The sequence below is a fragment of the Tupaia chinensis genome, unplaced genomic scaffold (genome assembly GCF_000334495.1).
Source record: "Tupaia chinensis unplaced genomic scaffold, TupChi_1.0 Scaffold000594_1, whole genome shotgun sequence".
NCBI classification, from domain to species: domain Eukaryota; kingdom Metazoa; phylum Chordata; class Mammalia; order Scandentia; family Tupaiidae; genus Tupaia; species Tupaia belangeri.
In genome coordinates, this window is record NW_006160110.1 from 1,728,721 (window position 1) to 1,747,371 (window position 18,651).

Here is an 18,651-nt window from a genome sequence, read left to right on the forward strand (position 1 = left end):
GGTCATTGCACTAAAGGACGTGTAAAGATGGAATGAATGAAAATAAGCTGCTGGATTTGGCTTATGTGAGATCTGCGGAAAACATGGGGAGATGGGCAGAGTGGCAGTGCGAACCAGTAAGGGACGTCCCCTTGGGAGCCTTCCAATGACTCAGACCTTACACATTACTAGTCAGACAGAACACAGTGAACCTTAATCCCAAAGATGTAGAGTCAGTCTTGACTGTGCCTATGTGTTTTTCTCAAAGATAGGAGTGTCAGCCGACAACAAGAGACAAGCTACATGGGAGAGTGTCATTTTGTGAGTTGAGAAGGGATGTTAGAGCTGAAAAGGTGGAGATGGATAACCTGAAACGCAGAGGTCTTCCCAACACAGCTGACCTCCTTCCAACAGACATCAGATGTTCTATCTCTCACCCCAACCAAGCTGCTCAATCTCCCTAGAAATAATCTTATTAGAGTAAGCAGAGGCCTATTATCCACAAACAACACATTCACCCATAGAAGGCAGGGTCTTGGGTAAGACATCCTGCGGGACTGGGTTGGGAGAAAACAGAGCCAAATGATAAGGACAATCTTGTTTGGAAAAAAGAGTGAAGAATTTCCGGGAGGAAATGTGGAAATTCTGGGGAGGTGCAAATTACTTGCAGGTGTAATCCCTCATATATTCTTTTCTGCATGCCTCCAGAGTTTTTGGCACAGTTGACTTCCACTGTCTCTCAGAACCACCTGAAAGCCTGCTTCCTGCCAAGTGCAACAAAGTCCACTCTGCAGACACCTGACCCTATCACAGGATATGGTCTAGTTTGCCATTGCCTCGTCATGACTACTATACTTACTTGGCTGTTGGACTCCTAACTGCCAAGGGAGACTGAAACACTCTGAACCTCATTTGACTTGTAGGTTTTTATCACGGTTGCCACTAAAACTTTGACTCTTAAGATACAGTGACACAGACTAGAAATCTGTTGACACTAAAGCAAGTTAGCTTCCTAAGACCACTCTGTTCCATTGGAGTGTGCACACTTCCCTTCATTCATTCATTCATGTATTAAATATTACTGTGGTGCATATCAGGCAGTGTGCAGAGGGAAACTAGGGTGAGAAAACTGCATCCTTGGACCTTACACTCTTGTCTGGAAAAGCACTGAAAATAGCAATTCAAGCCACACATAATTTAAATTTTTCAAGTAGCTATGTTTTTAAAAGATAAAAAGAGGGACTAGCAGTTGGCACAATGGCAATGTCTCTGGACTCCCATGTAGTTGACTGTGGTTCGAGTCCTGGACCCAGTGCGTGCATGCCCAAGATCCTGAGAGGAAAATGGAGGAGAAGAAATTGTGGTGTTGCCATCCCCTCTGGGGAGTGATTTCTCACTTTCTTTCTCTGTCTTTTTGGCAAGTGAACACATCCTATAGCAAAAACCTCTCCCCCCCCCAAAAAAAAAAGGTTTTTAATAAAAAAAAAAGTGGAATTGATTTTTTAAGTGTTTTTTGTTTAGTTTAGTTTGGTTTTGTTTTTTGTTTGTTTTGTTTTTGTTTTGTTTTGTGTTTTTTATGAGAAAGACACAGAGAAAGAGAAAGGGACACCCCCAATAGGGTCTTCACACCACTGTGGACTCCAGCCTCAGCCAACCTGGATCACAGACACTTGCGCACATGCCTGGTATGTACAGGTGGCCCTTGGGACACATCTGGGACTTCCCAGTGCGGGCCCAGTGTAGCAAAATATAAAGTTACCACTGCACCATTGCCAGCCCCCTACTTTTTTATTTCGGTAATTTTTTTAACTCAATAAATCCAAAACATTTTTGTTTCAGCATTTCAAAATGATTGATGAGACATTTTACATTCCTTTTTGAACTGTCTTCAAAATCCAATGTGTATGTTATACTTACAGCCCATCTCTATTCAGATGATGATTTTTCATCAGAAATGTTAGAGCTATATACTAAGACTTCACAAATTTTACCATCAATAAAAGAGACTTCACATGTCTAAGTGGCTTCAAATATGCCTACGAGTTTTCCAACAACTTTGTTATTAGTTTTTACATTTAATTTAATTAAAATTAAACAAAAATTAACATCTACTTCTTCAAACGTGCTCAACAGCCACATGTGCCTAGTGGCTACTATATAAGACAAGGCAGTTTAGAGGGAAACATAAACAACAGCAGACGAACTCATAAATGATTATAAAGCTGTAATTATGGTAAGCGATATGGAATATAAATACATACATATATAGTATTATAAGGCTGTAAAATACGTGACTTTGTCTGAGGAGAAGAGAAGACTTTCTTGAGGAAGTGTTATTTAAGAATTCGAAGATTAAGACAGAAAGTGCCATTGGGAAAAAGGGCTTTCCTGGCAACGAAAGCAACATTTACCTAGGCCCTCAGGCAGAAGGGAGTAAAATGAGGTCTGCATGAGTCAGCATCCTGTGGGGAAACAGATGGCCTTTCAGACTGGGTAATTTTAGGAGTATTTAATAAAGAGACTACTTAATACAATGAGGTCAAGCTATGGGGAAGATAGTACAGAGTAGTGTAGTACCCTAGGCTAGCAACAGCAGGGAGCCATTAACCACCACCACCACTGCAGCAATAGGAGTAAGGGGGCCAACTCCATGGCTCGCTGACAATGCACTGCTCCAGAGAAGCTGAATTGCACATGGTTACTGCAGTTCTAATCCCCAGCTGTCTTATCCACCTGAAACATGCTTGAGGGCCTAAGATCCAATGGGCTAGAAGACTGGAGGAAAGGAATCACAGCATGACCAGACCCTGAAAAAGATGTCTATCTCTCATATTTGTGTATGCACATACTCTATCATAAATAAAGAAAAAGTATTATGGGGTCGGGGGGGTGGGGAGCAGTTGTTAGCATCTGTAACAGAGGGTCATCTGATAGAAGATGTGGCCTTCAGAAGGTGGGGGTGCAACAAGGCTACAGAGTTCCAGCAGGATGGAAGCAATGGAAATAAAGCCCAAGTTTCATTCCTTTCATCCTCCAATACACTGTGTGTGTCTCCCATTAGCCAAGCCCATCAGGACCGAGGTCAGAGAGCCCAGCGATGCAGAAGAAACTTATCAGCTTCCAGGTACAATAAAGCATGAAGAAGGATGGAGACGAGTTCTGGAAGGTAAAACTGATGAGAGTCAGCTCTGTAGTTTGTGTATTAGTTTTCCTACTGCTGCTATAACAACTTAACACGAACTTGGTGCTTATAACACAAATTTATTATTTTACAGTCTGAAGTTCTACAACTGAGGTATTGGCAAGGCCACCTTCCCTCTGGAAGCTATAGGGAAGGATCGGTTTCCTTGCCTTTCCCAACTGTTAGAGACCTCCTGCATTCCTTGGCTCACAGCCCCCTCCTCTCATCGCTCTGACTCCTGCTTCCACCATTACATCTCCTCAGTTGTCTCTGATCCTCCTGGTTTCCTCTTATGAAGACCTTTATGGTTACATTGGGCCCAGCTGAATACTCTCTCCATCTCAAGAACCTTAACTTAACCACATTTGCAAAGCCCTTTTTGCCATATAAGGTAACACATTTAGTGGTTTCAGTGAGTAAGATGTAGACATCTTGGGCCAGTAGGTGGCATGGAGGTTAAGGCACTGGATCCCACGTGGCCAATTCTAGGTTTGGAGTCTTCAACCTGGTGGCTCAAAAAACATGCCGGCTCATGTGCATGTGTGCCCAAAATCCCTAGAGGAGAATGGAGAAGATAAGACTGCAGTGTGGCCATTCCCCTGGGGTGGAGGGGTTGGTGATTTCTCATTTACTCTCTGTCTCTCTGACAAGCACATGTGCCCTATGGCAAAAAATTAAAAAAAAAGGGGGGGGGGGGTGGAGAGAGAGAAACGTGAAGGTCTATGATATGACTTATATCTTGGTGTGTCAAAAAAGTGAACAAAGATCACTATGATAGAATGCAAAGACAACAGTGGAATACGAAGGGTTATAGTGATGGTATAGAAAGGAGCCCTAGCAGCCAATTGTTGGAGATCATGGAGATCATGGTAGAGATTTTTATCTGTATCTTAAAGCCAATAGAAATTCATTAAATTTGCGTTTTGCAGAAAATGCACTCTGCACAATGAAAAATATATTGGGACAAGGCAGAAACACATTGAAGACGAACTGAGAAGTTGTATAAATAAATGATTCAAGATAATAGCTTAGACTAAAGAGGCAGCTATAGGTAGAGAGCATAGGAGATATTTGAAAGACTTTGAGGAATAGAGTTTGTACAATGTAGTGATATATCAGCTAAGCAATGGAAAGTAAGACTTGCTGAACTGGATTCAAAGTGGTATCATTCACTGCAATAAGAAATCATCAGAACAGGTTTGTTTTAGGGACAGAGGATGTGGTTTTGAATATGTCAAGTTTTAAGTGACTTTAAGAGAGTTATGAGAAAAGTCAAATGGGCAGTTGGAGACTTAAGTTTAAAATACAGTTTCTTCTGGGTTGCAGAAGAAATTTTAAATCCTTGGTTTTTAGATGGCCATTAAAACCATGGGTATAGGGACCAGTGGATGGCATAATGGTTATGTTGCTAGACTCTGACGTAGTCAACTGTGGTTCAAGTCCTATATCTAGCAGCTTAAAACTCATGCCGGGCATGTGTGCATGTGTGCCCAAAATCCCGTGAGGATACCGGAGGAGAATGGATTGCAGTGTGGCCATCCCTCCTGGGGGATCATTTCTCACCTTCTGTTTCTCTGTCTCTCTCTGCCTCTTTGGCGAACGCATACGCCCTGAAGCATAAATCTCTCTCTAAAAAAAAATAATAATAAATTTTTAAAAATGGGTATGAATGAAGTTACCTAGAAGTAAGTCCAATTAAAAGACTGGCTAGATGGTGGCACAGCACTAAAACACAACACTGTAAGGCTGACCCACGTGCAAAGGTTCTAGGTTTGCAGTAACACCCTTTGGGGGTGCTGCCTCTTTCTTCCTCTCAAGAAATAAAATGAATAGACCTTTAAAAAAAAATGACTAGGACCTAGCCTTAAGGGACTGGAACATTTAATGACCAGAGAAATGAGATAATGATCAGATAAAAAGGGACAAAGAATCAGAGATTTCACAAAAGTCAAGGAAATATGTTCTTAAAAAAGAGTGTAGTCAGTAAGGTTGGTTGCTCCTAAGAGTTCTGTGAGTAGACAATGAGAAGATCAATATCAATTCACCCACATTATAAGTAAAGTAGATACTGCTGATGTAGATTACATCCTTGAGGCTACAGGGTATGTACCCCCCTTCCCCAGCAATTTTAAGTAAATCGTGGTCATGGCAGTTGATGGGTGGTGCTTACCTTAGTACATTATTGAGTTGCTAACAGAGATACCTCAGACCGGGTGATTTATAAAGAAATTGAAGTTTATTGACTCATAATTCTGGTGGCTGGAAAATACAAAGACATCACAGAGTGGCAGAAGCAGAACTTTGCGCAAAACAGAGTGTGGTTAGTATCCACATGGGCTCTGCTTGCCTCGTTTCCTCTCCTTACATACACCAGAACTCAGTCATGGAGCCCCACCCTAAGACTTTATCACATCCAAAAGTCCCACCCAGGGACATCATGAAAGGATTAAGTTTTCACTTAACACCTCTATAATACAACCAAGTCCAAACACATACACCTTTGGAGGACAAACCATTATCCAAAACCACAACACTGCACAACCACTGAGAGCCACAACGATTCATTGACTGAGACTTCCAGGCAAGAGTATCACTCTTTCTTGCTGTCTTGAAACTTGAAGTGCTACAGAGCTTGGAGTTGCTACTTTCCTCTGTTTGCTACCACATACCACATCAAGTCCAGGACTAAAGACAACACTTGAAAGGAAAAAGAGAAAGGTCTTTTTCCTTTTTCTTTCTTTCTTTTTTTTTTTTTTAAGAGTTTTGCCTTAAGGTGTATGTACTTGCCTAAGAGACAGAGAGACAGAAAGCAAGAAATCATTCCCCAGCAGAAAGTGGCCACACTGCAATCCCTTCTTCTCCATTCTCCTCTCAGGATTTTGGGCCTGCATGCACATGTGCGCAGTGTGAGCTTTAAGCTGCCGAGTCTGGGACTTGAACTACAGTCGACCATGTGGAATTCCAGCACCTTAGCCACTATGCCACTTACTGGCCCCCAATTTTATCTTTGGAATTCCAACCCCAGATGTTCCTGAAGCTTAATCTAGCCTACACTTTCAATTAAGATGAGTTAATAAATTCTCTTTTTGCCTAAGCCAAGTATTTTGTCACTTACAAAGGAAAGAATACTAAATTCTAGGGAAGATAAATGAGATGAACTTGTGTTTGAAATATTTAGGGGAAAAAAGTGTCATCTATATTGAGATGAGCAAGTTATTGACTAAAATTCTCATCAAAATCCTACTAAGAATCCATGAAGAATCTTCAGAAAAAAAAAAAAAAACAGAAAAACCAGAAGAGTTTCTATGTTCATAAGTTCCGATTTAAAGTGAAACACTCAGAAATAAATAAGGATGAATGTAAAAAGAATCAAAATTATAATTCCAGACTGTCTTAAGGTAACTTCTTTATTGTGATCAGAAATCTGTTTCCAAGATTTTCCTGCTCTCTTTTGCTTTGAGATTGTATCTTTATGAGATCTGAAATAATAGTTTTACAGAAGCATTATTTGTAATACTCAAGATGTCCTCAGCATTGTAATTGTACTCAGCAATTACAGTTTTCATTGACACTAAAGTTACAGACTTCTGAAACTTGCTCAGTAGAACTTAAGACTGTTGCCAGGCATCTCACAAAAGTGATTATCCCCTTTGTGGGAACTGAGGAATTTGACCTTGAGTAACTTTTATATTTGGAAGTTAAAATTTACTGGCCTTGTCTTCTGCGAACCCTTTATTAAAAACTCAACAAAATGTGGGACTACCATGACCTATGGAAAGAAAATGGATCCAATGAAACAAAGTCCACAGATATCTGAGTAGTTATGTGTACAAGACCACATTCTAGACATACTCAGGGTCTTGGGCATGGTCCTTTCCCTCCCAGAGCTTGGAAACTTGTGATAGCAATAAAGCATACTCATGAAGAGTAAGATACCAGTATAAAGTAATACGTAATAAGTGACCAGAAAAGGAGGTAGGGTAGACAGTAGCACAGTGGTAAAACATCATACCACCTGCCAGGCTAACCCACCCAAGAAGATTCCAGGTTCATGTGGACCTCCCTGAGTATACCATTCACATGTATGTCCATGATCCACAGCTGGCTGAAGTTGGGGGTATATCGGGGCTTTAAAATCTTAATGGGGTGCTGTGTCTCTCTGTCTCTATTTCTCTTACTTATGAAAAAAAAAAAAAAAAGCTTAAATAAGATGACCAAAAAATGGAAGGTACAAAGGCATGGAGAACAACTGAAGATCGTAGAGACAGTGTGAAAGGAGAGTGGACAATGGAGGGGGGAGGTGGTGGGTGAGAGGGAAGAAAACAAGGGGGGAAAAGAAGCAAAATATTTAATGAACACAAATTAAAAAATTATTTGGTGATGATAATGTATATGGTAATATCTTTGACTGGACTGATATACAGTGTATTCATGCTGGGAAAATCCATTTTGTATGCTATAAAGATATTCAGTGATTGAATGTTAAAAAATAAGAAAATAAAAGAAGGGAAGAAAAAAAGAGAATAGTACAACAATATGAACTTGGGGGCTAAAAGATCAAGGAATCAGTGTGGGTTGGAATGCCTTAGGGAAGATGTAACTAAAGAGACAGAAAAGAAGTTCAGGGTCCTACAGGCAGAAAAATCTATGGAAAGCAGTCTGTAGGTAGCTGTAAGTCTGGCTAAAGCAATGATTCTTATAATGCTTCAGAGAGTTTAAAAAGAAAAGTTAAAAAGGGACCAGTAGATGGCAAAATAGTTACATTGCTGGACTCCCACATAGTTGACTGCAGTTCAAGTCCTAGACCTAGTGGCTTATAACTTTCGTGAGGCACATGTGCATGTGTGCCCAAAATCCTGAGGGATTGCTGCACAGCCATGCCTTCTGGGGGGTCATTTTTTGCTTTCTGTCTCTCTCTGTCTCTTCGGTGAGTGCACACACTCCATAGTAAAAATCTCTCAAAAAAATAAAAAAGAAAGGTTAAAAAGGCACAGAGTGGGGACCAGCAGATGATGTAATGGTTACATTGCTGGACTCCCATGTAGTCGGCTGTGGTTTGAGTCCTGGACCCGACAGCTTAAATATCACTCTGTGTTGTGTGTGCGTGTGTGCCCAAAATCCTGAGCAGGGAATAGAAGAGAGGGGATTGCAGAGTGGCCATGCCCCTGGGGGATGATTTCTCACTTTCTGTCTCTCTGTCTCCCTCTGTCTCTCCAGCAAGCTCAAATGTACGTGCCCTATCACAAAACTAGCTTTAAAAAAAGTCACAAAAGGAATTAATTAGCAACCTAAAAATTTGGCTAAATTATAGTTACATTATCAACTATGTTGCATGAAATGAAGTATTGAAGGCTATGTTGAGGACTAAGTCAATGGGAACAGACCACCTCTCTTCCTCATACCAATGCCATCAAAGCTACTGACACAAGAGCCCAGATTTGGCGTGTGAAATAATAAGCTTTTGTCGATCAATGAAATGTAAAAGGAAAAGTGAGACACTGGAGAGGGTAGGACTGAAAAAGCAAGGCTTGCATTTCAGATGTTATTCCATTGCTACTTGGAAGATGGATTAAACAAGGATGAGACTGGAAGAAGCCCAGATAGCTATTCCAAAACTCCAGACAAGAGTCATTGAGAGCCTGTACTAGGGTAGTAACAATAGGAACAGAGAGAAGGAGATGGATTTAATGTATATTTAGATACAACATTAGACTTGTGACTATCATTGACTGTTAAAGTTATAAGAGGAAAGGATTCTAGAATAACCCCCCCTCTTAAGGTATCTGACTGGGGGGATACTATGAACTAAAATGTGTGCCTCCCCATAGTCTACTTAATTTTCATATGTTAAAGTTTTATTCTGGGACCAGCAGTTGATGTAATGGCTATGTCACTGGACTCCCATGTAGTCAACTGCAGTTCAAGTTCCAACCTGGTGACTTAAACTCACGCTGGGCGTGTGTGCATGCGTGCCCAAGATCCTGAGAGGAGAATGGAGGAGAAGGGATTGTGGCGTGGCCATCCCCCTGGGAGGTGATTTCTCACTTTCTGTCTGTCTCTCTCTGTCTTTCTGGTGAGCACTTGCACCCTGTAGCAAAAAAAACTCAAAAAGAAAAAAAGTTTATTCAACAATATGATGATACTTGGAGGTGGGGGCTACTGGGAGTTAATTAGGTTTCAAAGAGGTCATGAGGGTGGAGCCTTCATGGTGGGACTAGTGCCCTTATAAAAAGACACCAGAAAGGTGAGCTGCTTCTCTCTTTCCACCTAGTGAAGACACAGGGAAAAGAGAGCCAACTAAAAGCCAGGAGAAGAGCCTTAACAAGGAAACACAATTGGCTGACACCTTGGTCCTGAACTTCCCACCCTCAGAACTGTAAGAAATAAATAATTGTTGTGTAAGCCTTCCACTCTAGGGTATTTTGTTATGACTAATACAGGGGACAAGGTGGAGAGTACCATTGACCAGGATACAAGAGAAGAAGATGATGAGTTTGGTGCTAAACACTGTATAAATCAGGACTCTCTGGTTCCAAGTCATGAGTACCCATATTGAGCTACCTTAGACAGCTACATCATATCATAAAACCAAATGGTGGAACGTCTGTAGAGAAGACTTCAAGACTAAATTCTATTTTTGTCGTCATTGCTATTGTTAGAGATTTTTGCTATAGGGCACGTGCGCTCACCAGAGAGATAGAGATAAAGTGAAAAATACCCCCCCCAAAGGGAGATAGCCACACTGCAATCCCTTCTCCAATCTTCTCTCAAGATTTTGGTCACACACGCACATGCACCCAGCCTGAGTTTCAAGCCACTTGGTTGGGAACTCAAACCACAGTTGACCGTGGGAGTCCAGTGCCTTATGCCACCTGCTGGCAAGACTAGATTCTAAAAATACCAGGACTTGCACTCTATCCTGCACGCTCTCTATTTCTCTCTTTGTTGCTCTCTCTGCTCAACTTCGGCCTGCAGTTTGGGATCATTCTCTCAAGGTCTTCCACATAGCAAAGAAGCTATATGCCATCAGTTCTAGAATCTAAGGGGGGGGGGGGGGGGGAAGAGCCACACTTTTCACTGCCACTTTGAAAAATTTCAAGGAGAACCCATAGGAATTAAAGAACGAATTATTGAATTTGGGGGAAAATTATGACACATTTTTGCACAGAAAAAAATACATCATGACTTTTCTGACAATCCAGTAGATAGTCTAAGTCCCTACTCTTGAGGAATTATAGTCAGAAAAGTATCTCCAAAGGACTGACACTAATCCTGGCACCTCCTGGCACCTATTGGTGCTCAATAAATGTTTGTTATATGAAAGGATGATGATCAGGCACTTCCTGTAAGAGCGATTGGCATTTATAAAGTACCTTCACCGCACACTTTTTTCATTTTTATTTTTAGTGAACACATAATAACTGTACATATCTGTGGGATACAGCGTGATATCTCAGTACATGTATACAATGTATAATGATCAAATCAGGGTAAATATATTCACCTCAAAATTTATCATTTATTTGTGTTGCATTCAAAATCCTCCAGTCTAGCTATTTTGAAATATACAATTAATTATTGTTAACTATAGTCACTCCACTGTGACATAGAATACTAGAACTTATTTTTCTTATCTAATTATGAATCTGGACCCATTAACCAGCCTCCCTATCTCTCCCACTTTCTTACTCCCTTGTTAGCCTCTGGAAACCACTATTCTATTCTCTGTGAGATTAACTTTTGTCTATTATAGAGTAGAGCAAGTCTGTTCACGCCTGCTCCCAACTCATATGCCAGAATGCATAGGCTGAACTTTTTTCTCTTTTAAAGAAGAGCCAATTTCTGCAGTCATACATCACTCCCAAATCCTGGTAGTGCACTTTCTGGTTACAGAAATCAATGGCTAGAATACACATTATGCCTGTCATCAAAAATTCCTCCTCACCCTTACCTACCACTATCACTACAGCCAACACCATAGAAGTTTGGCAACCATAAACCTTCCACTTTAAGAATTGCTTATTTTATTTATTTATTTTAATTTGACCAGAGAGAGACAGAGAAAAAGAGAAAGATAGAAAGTGAGAAAACAAGTTGACAGGTCCAGGACTTGAACTGCAGTCAGCCATGGGGGAGTCCAGCACCTTTACCACCATGCCACCTGCCATCCCCTAGCTGAACAATTTTAAGACCATAAAACCAACTTTAAACTACCACACTGAAGGTCAGTTTTTTTTTTTTTTTTCAAAATTCTGTTGAGTTCCTCAGAAGGCAAAGATCAGATGGACCCCTTCAGCAGCTATAATAATAAACAACGAAGGAGAAAATCAGGCTCCAAACCTACACCATGTGTTTTCAATACTGCAGCAAATGACACTTGTTTTGCCTTTTGTCTGAACCTCGATATATTTACTTAGCTTTATTGTACACTGATTATATTTTCTTTCTTTTTATTTGTTTAGACTGTCTCACTTACTAAGAGCTCCTTTATGCATGATACTGTCCTATCACTAAGGGATACATAAATGCTGCCATGTTTCCCTGGGCACAGTCAAAAGAGTGACAACAACAGTAATGATCGATAAATCCAGATCAGACTCTTTTCTCTCAATCTCTGGATCTCAGTCCCCCAAATCCCTTCTGTTTGACTCTACAGATTCATAAATCATCATGATCATTTTTTCTTCTACTTTCTAGTAACCTCCACATCTTTCGTCATTCCATATAAGTTCTTACTTTCCCCGCTGTTACTATCACATCTCCTGTCACCACCAGGTTGGGGGTGCCTTGACTATACCCAAGAAATGTTTATTTTGTTCCACCTGGGTAGTGTTATACCATATGCACACACATACACACCGAGGTGTGTTTTACTAGTTGTAAGATAATTCTACCCCTGGCCTCCATTTCTTAAATAACTAAAAATACAGTTTTTGCTACACTTGCTTCTCATTACAACCCTCCTGCCAACAGTTCTGGCACAAGCTTATAGAAACTAATTCAACAACATAATACTGTAAAAATTTCTAGGGGCTGGGCAGAGGTGGAGACCTCCACGCTTACCTGCCTTCCCTGGTCCTAGCCATGGTCCTGTACCAAGCTCATGTGCATCCTCTCCTGTCTCAGGTCTCTGTTTCCTTGTTGGGTGCTCATGGTAAGGGAGCTCCTGGTTTCTCTAATCGCTAAGGAGTCTTGGGCCTGGAGTGGAGCAGAATGAGTTAAGCCCTTCATAGGAGTCCATGCCTGTCTAAATTCACAGCAGACCAACATTTTAGGTTTCAATTCCCGGGGCTTCCTCTAAATTTAGATGATTTATGATTAACTATTTGGAAACTAGGGCCATTTTCCTAAGTGATAATGTTAAAAGGGATGGGTTGGACCAGGAGAATTCACAAAACTGCACTTGATCTACATACCTTATCTGGAGTTCTAAACGTACTGTAGAACTTACCTAACAGTATACCACGGTTTCTATGGGGAAATAGGTTCTGAGTTCTAACTGTAAACATACCTCTGCCTCTGCCACCAGCAGGGAACAGCCAATTTCACCTTCTGCAGCCTCTGCGGACCCAATGGTAGGGAAATGCCTGCAACCTAGAGGGTTTTGTTTCATAAAAGAAATGGGGGAAGGAGCAAGAAACTGTGACTCTGGAAGGTATAACAGGCTGTTTAGGGAGGAGAGCTCAGAGGGCTAGGGTTGGAAGAGACTGGCTGCCTCTGGATGTTAGGCCTTCTAGGGACTCTGACTGCTCCAGGAGCACGAGCTTCAACCCAGGAGACAGGCCTCAAGTTCAGCTAATGTAAGGACACTCATCACAGAACCTCCACTACAGCGCAGATACTCAGAGAGCAATGGAGTCAGGAGTTCTAACTGAAAAAGGAGTGGGAACTAAGAAAAACCTTTAAAAACTGAAGCAATTATATTGGGTTGTCGGGAAAAGTCATGACTCATTTTTGCATAGAAAAACATGTCATGGCTTTTCCGACAGCCCAGTAGATCAGCACTGTGATCAGTGCTGTGCTCAATGAGGTCAAATCCAGTCAAATACACTGTATCATGGAGCTCTGAAATATGCAGCTCACAGAAATGGTTAAATGTCTATCAGTCCTAGTGGATATGGCCCTTCTGTAAACTTGAGAGAACCTTTGACCTTTGTCTGTGTCTAATTTCTCTCTCTTATTTGCTCTTTAATAGTTGGCTTGTGTGGAGTTAGGATAAATTATATTAAAAAGTTTAAGTATTGTTAAAGCAAATATGAGCCTCTATTATATTTCCTTGGATCTGTTCAAAAAGACAAACAAAATAATATCTTTTGGGGGACAACCCTGTAGCAGTTAAGGACTGCACAGAGAAAGTTGAATCCTGCTAGGTCAACCAGGGTTCAAGTCCCATGCATGAGGATGCATGCCTAGGATCCTGACAAGATGTAGAATTAGAGGACACAGGATTGCAGCATGACCAGATCCCACTGGAAAGTGCTTTCCCTCTGATCTCTGCCCCATGTGAGTGTATGTGTCCTCTAGATGATAGAGTAGGAAGAGGTATGAAAAAGATTTTTATTTTATTTTATTTTTAGATTTTTGTCATATCAGAGAGAGAGAGACAGAGAGAGGAAGTAAGAAATCACCCCCAAGGAGAATGGTCATGCTGCTATCCCTTCTCTTCCATTCTCCTCTTGAGATTTTTGGGCACGCATGCATACATACCCACCATGATTTTCTAGCTGCTGAGTCTGGTACTTGAACTGTAGTCAGCCATATGGGAGTCCAGAGCCTTAACCATCACCCCAGTGGCCCCTCAAGTTTTCTATAGTTTTAATTACCCTTGTTAGGAGACTCAAAAAGTAATTTTTAAAATGACAATGGCAAGCCAGTCCCACAGTCTAGTGATTAAGGGAGCTGCATACCACTTGGCTGCCCATGGTTCAAATCCTGTCCCTGGCAGCCTGAAAACCATGCGGGGTACATAGGCACCAGGAGCATGTGCATGTGTACCCAAAATCCCGGCAAGATGGAGAAATGGGGGAGAAGGAATTGCAGTGTGACATATCCCATTGAGGAGTGTTCTCTCTCTCATTCTTTCTCTCTCTCTCTCTCTCTCTCTCTCTGGTGAGTTCATATGACTTCTGGAAATGAAAAAAAAATTACAATAGTAATATGAAAGTTTATTTTCATTTTAAGTATGAGTGGATTTGTAAAAGGAGTTTTTTTCTTGATTGGTATGTAAAGTGTATATGCTTTTATAAACCATATTATGTGCTGTTAAAATGTTCTATGATTAAATTTTTAATTTTTTTAAAAGTTACACAGTAAAGAACTTTAAAGAGGGTTGTTTTTATTTTATCTTATAAATTTTTATTTTTCGTACATCTTTATGGTATTCCACATACAATATGGTTTTCCAAAGCATGCATGCAGTGTGTGATAACCAAATAAGGGATGTTACCATCCACAACTTTTTCAACAAAAAACCTTACATTCTTGTGTCTGTTAAGCCCTTTTTCCCTGGACTCCTCCCATCCAGCCTTTACCATACACCCCCACTCCCTTATAGTCTCTGGTATCTACATTTGTCCTCTCTACTATTATGTCTTCAAATCTTTCAGTCTCTGCCATTGCATGCAGATGTTTGGTATACACTGAGCAGTGACATACAGTGTTTGTCTTACATAGTCTGGCTTATTTCACTTCATATTAATTCTTTTATATTTGTCTACTTTATGTCGAATGACAGAATCTCATTGTCCTTTAAGGCTGGGTAGAGTTCCATAATGTATGTGTGCCACATTTTTTAAATCCAGTCATCACTTGTTGGGCACTTAGGTTGATTCGATGTCTTAAATATTGTGAATAATGTTGCAATAAACATTTTTCTTTTATCTCAGTCTACTTATTCTACTCTTATCTCAGCCTACTCTCTTTTTATTATTATTTTATCTAAATTTTTATTCATTTATTTTGATTTGACCGGAGAGAGATAGAGTAAGAGACAGAGAGAAAGAAAGTGAGAAAGCAGGCCGCCAGATCCAGGACTTGAACCATGGTAGGCCACGTAGGATTCCAGCATCCTTAACCACCATGCCACCTGCCAGCCCTTCAGTCTACTCTTATTCTATTTAAAATATGATGTCAACTTACTTTCACATGATCACATACCTAAAGTGAAAAAAGGGAAAAGATGACTTAGAAAGTTTAGCAGATACAGGGAAGGAACCAGAATGCTACTCATTTTCCTAATAATTAACAGATTAAATAGTTCCACGATAATTTAGATTCAATCTATTCAACAGTATGCTTAATAATGGCATATGTCACATGAGGATATATACACACAACTACATGGCATAGTACCATCACTCATGGAGTTTATAATTATTCATATACATGGAAAAGTATAAAGAACTCCATTTACCACCTAGCCAACTATGAAACCAAACCAATGCCTACTGCTCTCAAAAACTGAAGGGATGAGACCCACTGTGAGCTCCAGGAAATGGTTAACAATTTAAATACACTAAAACGTACTTTTGGGTGTTAGAAATTAACAAGAGCCCAAGGTGGGGGTTTTCAGAACCAGGAAGAGGTGAACAGAGAGGAAAGTAAGATTTGAGAAGATGATCTCAGTGGTGGTGGGGAACATGAGAGAGGAAAATACTACATCAACTATGAGGTCACTGCAGTCCTCTGATAGAGAGGTGGCAAGAATCAACCTAGCAAGAGGCAACCCTAGTGCAGAGACAAGAAAGTGAAGAAAGAGACAAAAGACATTTCAACAAAATACAAGATGTTAAGTGGCTCAGGTACAAGCAAGGGACTATTCACTTCCCTTTTAAATTTCTGATCTTGGTTCTTTTCCATTCTATGGGGCCATTTCTTTTTCTCTTTCTTTTTAAAATTTTTCCAGAGGGCACATGAACTCACCAGAGACAGAGTGAGAGCAAGAGAAAGAAAAAGGGAGAAAGCACCTCCCATGGGGAATGGTCACATTGCAATCCCTCCTCCTCCATTTCTTCCCCCTTTTTGGAATTTTAGGCATGCACATGTCCCTAGCATGTTTCTCAAACCACTGGAACTGGGACTCGAACTGTGCACTTGGTCACATGGGATTCAACTGCCTTAATACCACACCACAGGCTGGCCCTTCTGGGGTCATTTCACACCTTTCATTTTTGTCTTGTTTTATTGTTATTACTTCGGGGGTTTATTTTAATTTATTTTAATTTTTTAATCTGTTTTTCAACTATAAGAGCATATTTTGGAGCCAGCAGGTGGCATGATGGTTAAAGGTGCTGAATTCCCACATGGCCTATCACAGTTCAAGTCTTAGACCTGACGGCTTGCTTTCCTTTTCTCTCTCTCTCTCTCTCTCTCTCTCTCTCTCTGTCTCTATTTGGCCAAATTAAAAAATAATAATAACAAATATAATTAAATAAATAATTATTTTTTAAAACCATATTATTTTGAAAATTTTAAAAATATAAAGAAGCATTTTAAAATGCCTCTACTCTCACCATTCAGAGATTATTTTAGACAACGCTTTGATGTGTTTTTTCCAGCCTTGATCGGTACATGTAGTAGTGATTATTAAAGAAGATGGGCTTGGTAGAGGACAAAGATAGACCAGCTTGACTTTTTTCCTGCCACCACTACCTTTGAGCATGCTTCATCAGTTCTCATTCTCTGCCTTTAGCCTGATTTAGGCAGATCCCAGAACTTTCCTCTCCATTTTAGGTATTGAAACTGGTTCCTGTGCCGGCATGGAAAAGTTCAGTTCTATCTAAGTCAAATCAGTGCTTCTGCCTTCCCTGAGCTCAGCCCTATCTGTAGCTCAGAGATTCAAAGTAGAGCAGTGATCTGGTCTTTCATCTTCCTCACCTCATCCAACTCACCCCAGAGGCAAATCAACATGCCCTTACCCCAGGGTGCAAGGGAGGCCTGTCCCCACTGTTGCCCTCTCTTTCTTTACCCTTCCCTTGTAGACTGCTCCAGTCAACTTCCCATCTTTGCATACTTCCAGTGCCCCATCAGGCACCAGGATCTCTGCCAGGAAGTATCATTCACTCCTATAAATTCACTTCCAATTATCCTGAGAAATACCTTCTGTAGACTGCTACTGGGAGAGATAGTGATCATTAGGTTTGTTTTGTTTCGTTTCGTTTTTTGTTTCTCATTTATTAATGCTGAGCCAAAATGAACAACCGTAAATAAAGCCTATAAGGAAAAAAGGAGTTTATTGTCTCACAAAGCTAGCATCAAATAAGGGCTAACCCTTGGGGCATGCAGTCAGACCCGCCAGCAGTATGGTCAAATGGAAATGGCAATACGTCCAACCCACCTCAATGGTCTTTGCCAAAGGGACACTACACCTAAGTTGTTCCAGAAAAGTTTATACTGGACAAAGTCAACAGAAGAGGGTCATATGGCAATAGGAGCAGGGACAGGATTGGATGAAAGTCCATTATCAGAAGCTGTGTGAACCAACTTATTGGCAGTGGTGGTAGTTCATTCAGCAAGGTACATGATAAGCCCTAGGGAGACTGCAAACCTGGAATTATCTTAAGAATGCCTTGTGAAAGTCAACCAAAGTCGATAGGGAGTAACTTCAACCAGTAAGCGGGCTGATCAGCACCTGTTCTTCCTCATAGTTCTCTAGTCCTTATTTATATATGTATTGGGTCATTGGGAAAGTCATGATGCATTTTTGCATTGAAAACTACATCATGACTTTCTTGACAACATAATATCATATATATTAATTATATATATATAACTATATGTATAGAATAGCAATCTCTTTTTTAGATAAACTTTATCTTTACAGTAAATATTGTAGAATTGTGTCTAACCCCTTTCTTAAGAATGTGAGGTATTTGTTATCAATTATTTTCAGTTTTATGTTTTAGTCAAAAGTTCAATAGGAAAAGTTCCATTTTACATCCGAATATATGCACATGCGTAAGTAATTAGAATCATATTACACCATTTTGCATCAAACTTATTTTCCATTAGTATTACATAATGAATGTTTCCTATGTCAATGAAGTATATTCCATTGATTTTTCATTGGTTCACAGTATTTCATCATAGATGTCCATTCACTATTAGTAATTCAATCATCATCCAATTTAAACATTTACAATTTAACTAATTTAAATATCACTGCAGTAAACCTCCTTTTATGTGAATATTTGTGCACTAAATTGGATTATATTCTTTTTTATTTATTTTATTTATTTATTTATTTTTTGAGAGGTTTTAGCTATAGGGCATGTGCGCTCACCAGAAAGACAGAGACAGAAAGCAAGAAATCAACCCCCAGGGGTATGGCCACGCCAGAATCCCTTCCCCTCCATTCTCCTCTCAGGATCTTGGGCATGCACACACACACACACGTGCCCAGCATGAGTTTAAGCCACCGAGTCTGGGACTCAAACTGTAGTTGACTACTTGGGAGTCCAGCGACATAGTCATTATGCCAACTGCTGGTCCCT

The 18,651-nt window shown here is 40.3% G+C and overlaps 1 protein-coding gene across 1 annotated transcript in view; it reads left to right on the plus strand.

Moving 5' to 3' along the window:
• Window positions 1-338: 338 nt before the first annotated feature.
• The window catches only part of MEX3C (mex-3 RNA binding family member C), a 62,238-nt gene continuing 43,925 nt past the window's right edge, over window positions 339-18,651 (plus strand). Inside the window, exons 1-5 of the mRNA XM_014591534.2 lie at window positions 339-402; window positions 3,041-3,145; window positions 3,917-4,045; window positions 9,601-9,669; window positions 12,673-12,735. Of these exons, the coding sequence (XP_014447020.2) occupies window positions 339-402; window positions 3,041-3,145; window positions 3,917-4,045; window positions 9,601-9,669; window positions 12,673-12,735 (430 nt within the window). The remainder of the gene's footprint in view (window positions 403-3,040; window positions 3,146-3,916; window positions 4,046-9,600; window positions 9,670-12,672; window positions 12,736-18,651) is intronic.